We start from the raw sequence: 731 nt of genomic DNA on the forward strand, positions 1-731 counted from the left end.
TTCCTTAAATGTTCTTAGAACACCTCCGACCAAAAAGGCAAAGAGAGTTCGGTTCTTCCGTAATGGAGATAAATATTACACAGGTGTGGTGATGGCAGTGACGCCTGAAAGATATCGCAGCTTTGATAGTCTCGCGTCCGATCTGACTCGTGCTCTAGTATCGAGCGTGACCTTGCCGAATGGTGTACGAGCGATATATACCATGGATGGTCGCAAGGTACAAAGTGTCAGCGATCTGGAGGATGGCAAGTGTTACGTGGTATCTGGTCAGGGCGAAATCTTCAAAAAAGTCGAATATTCAGCATCCAAGGTCCGTCGTGGCAGCTCGCTGTCTGGATTACCACAATCTCCAGCAGCTAGCAGCGGTGGCGGTGGTACCGGCAGGCAGATCAGCGCCATTCCGTTGTGCGTGAAAGCGCGCATCGTGACGCTGATCCGCCACGGTACCAAACCACGTAAGGTGATGCGGCTGTTGTTGAACAAACGCAATGCACTGAGCCTTGAGCACATAATGGAAGCGATTACAGAGGCCGTAAAACTCGACACCGGGGCGGTGAGGAAGGTGTACACATTATCAGGTCAGCAAGTGACCTCGCTCGAGCAATTCTTTGAGAATGATGACATCTTTGTGGCTTACGGCCCAGAGAAATCCGTACAGGAAGATTTTGAACTGGACTTCGAGGAAAGTAAGTGTGTGCAGAGCTTCCGTCGTTGTCCGTGGAGTTCCAAGC

The 731-nt window shown here is 50.8% G+C and overlaps 1 protein-coding gene across 1 annotated transcript in view; it reads left to right on the top strand.

Moving 5' to 3' along the window:
* Positions 1-7: 7 nt before the first annotated feature.
* The window catches only part of LOC108726631 (neuronal migration protein doublecortin), a gene marked incomplete at its 5' end in the record, with an annotated part of 827 nt that continues 103 nt past the window's right edge, over positions 8-731 (top strand). The window contains one exon of the mRNA XM_018454309.1: positions 8-729. Within this exon, the coding sequence (XP_018309811.1) occupies positions 8-729 (722 nt within the window). The remainder of the gene's footprint in view (positions 730-731) is intronic.

The sequence above is a fragment of the Mycetomoellerius zeteki genome, unplaced genomic scaffold, assembly GCF_001594055.1.
Source record: "Mycetomoellerius zeteki isolate Tzet28-1 unplaced genomic scaffold, Tzet1.0 scaffold433, whole genome shotgun sequence".
NCBI lineage: Eukaryota > Metazoa > Arthropoda > Insecta > Hymenoptera > Formicidae > Mycetomoellerius > Mycetomoellerius zeteki.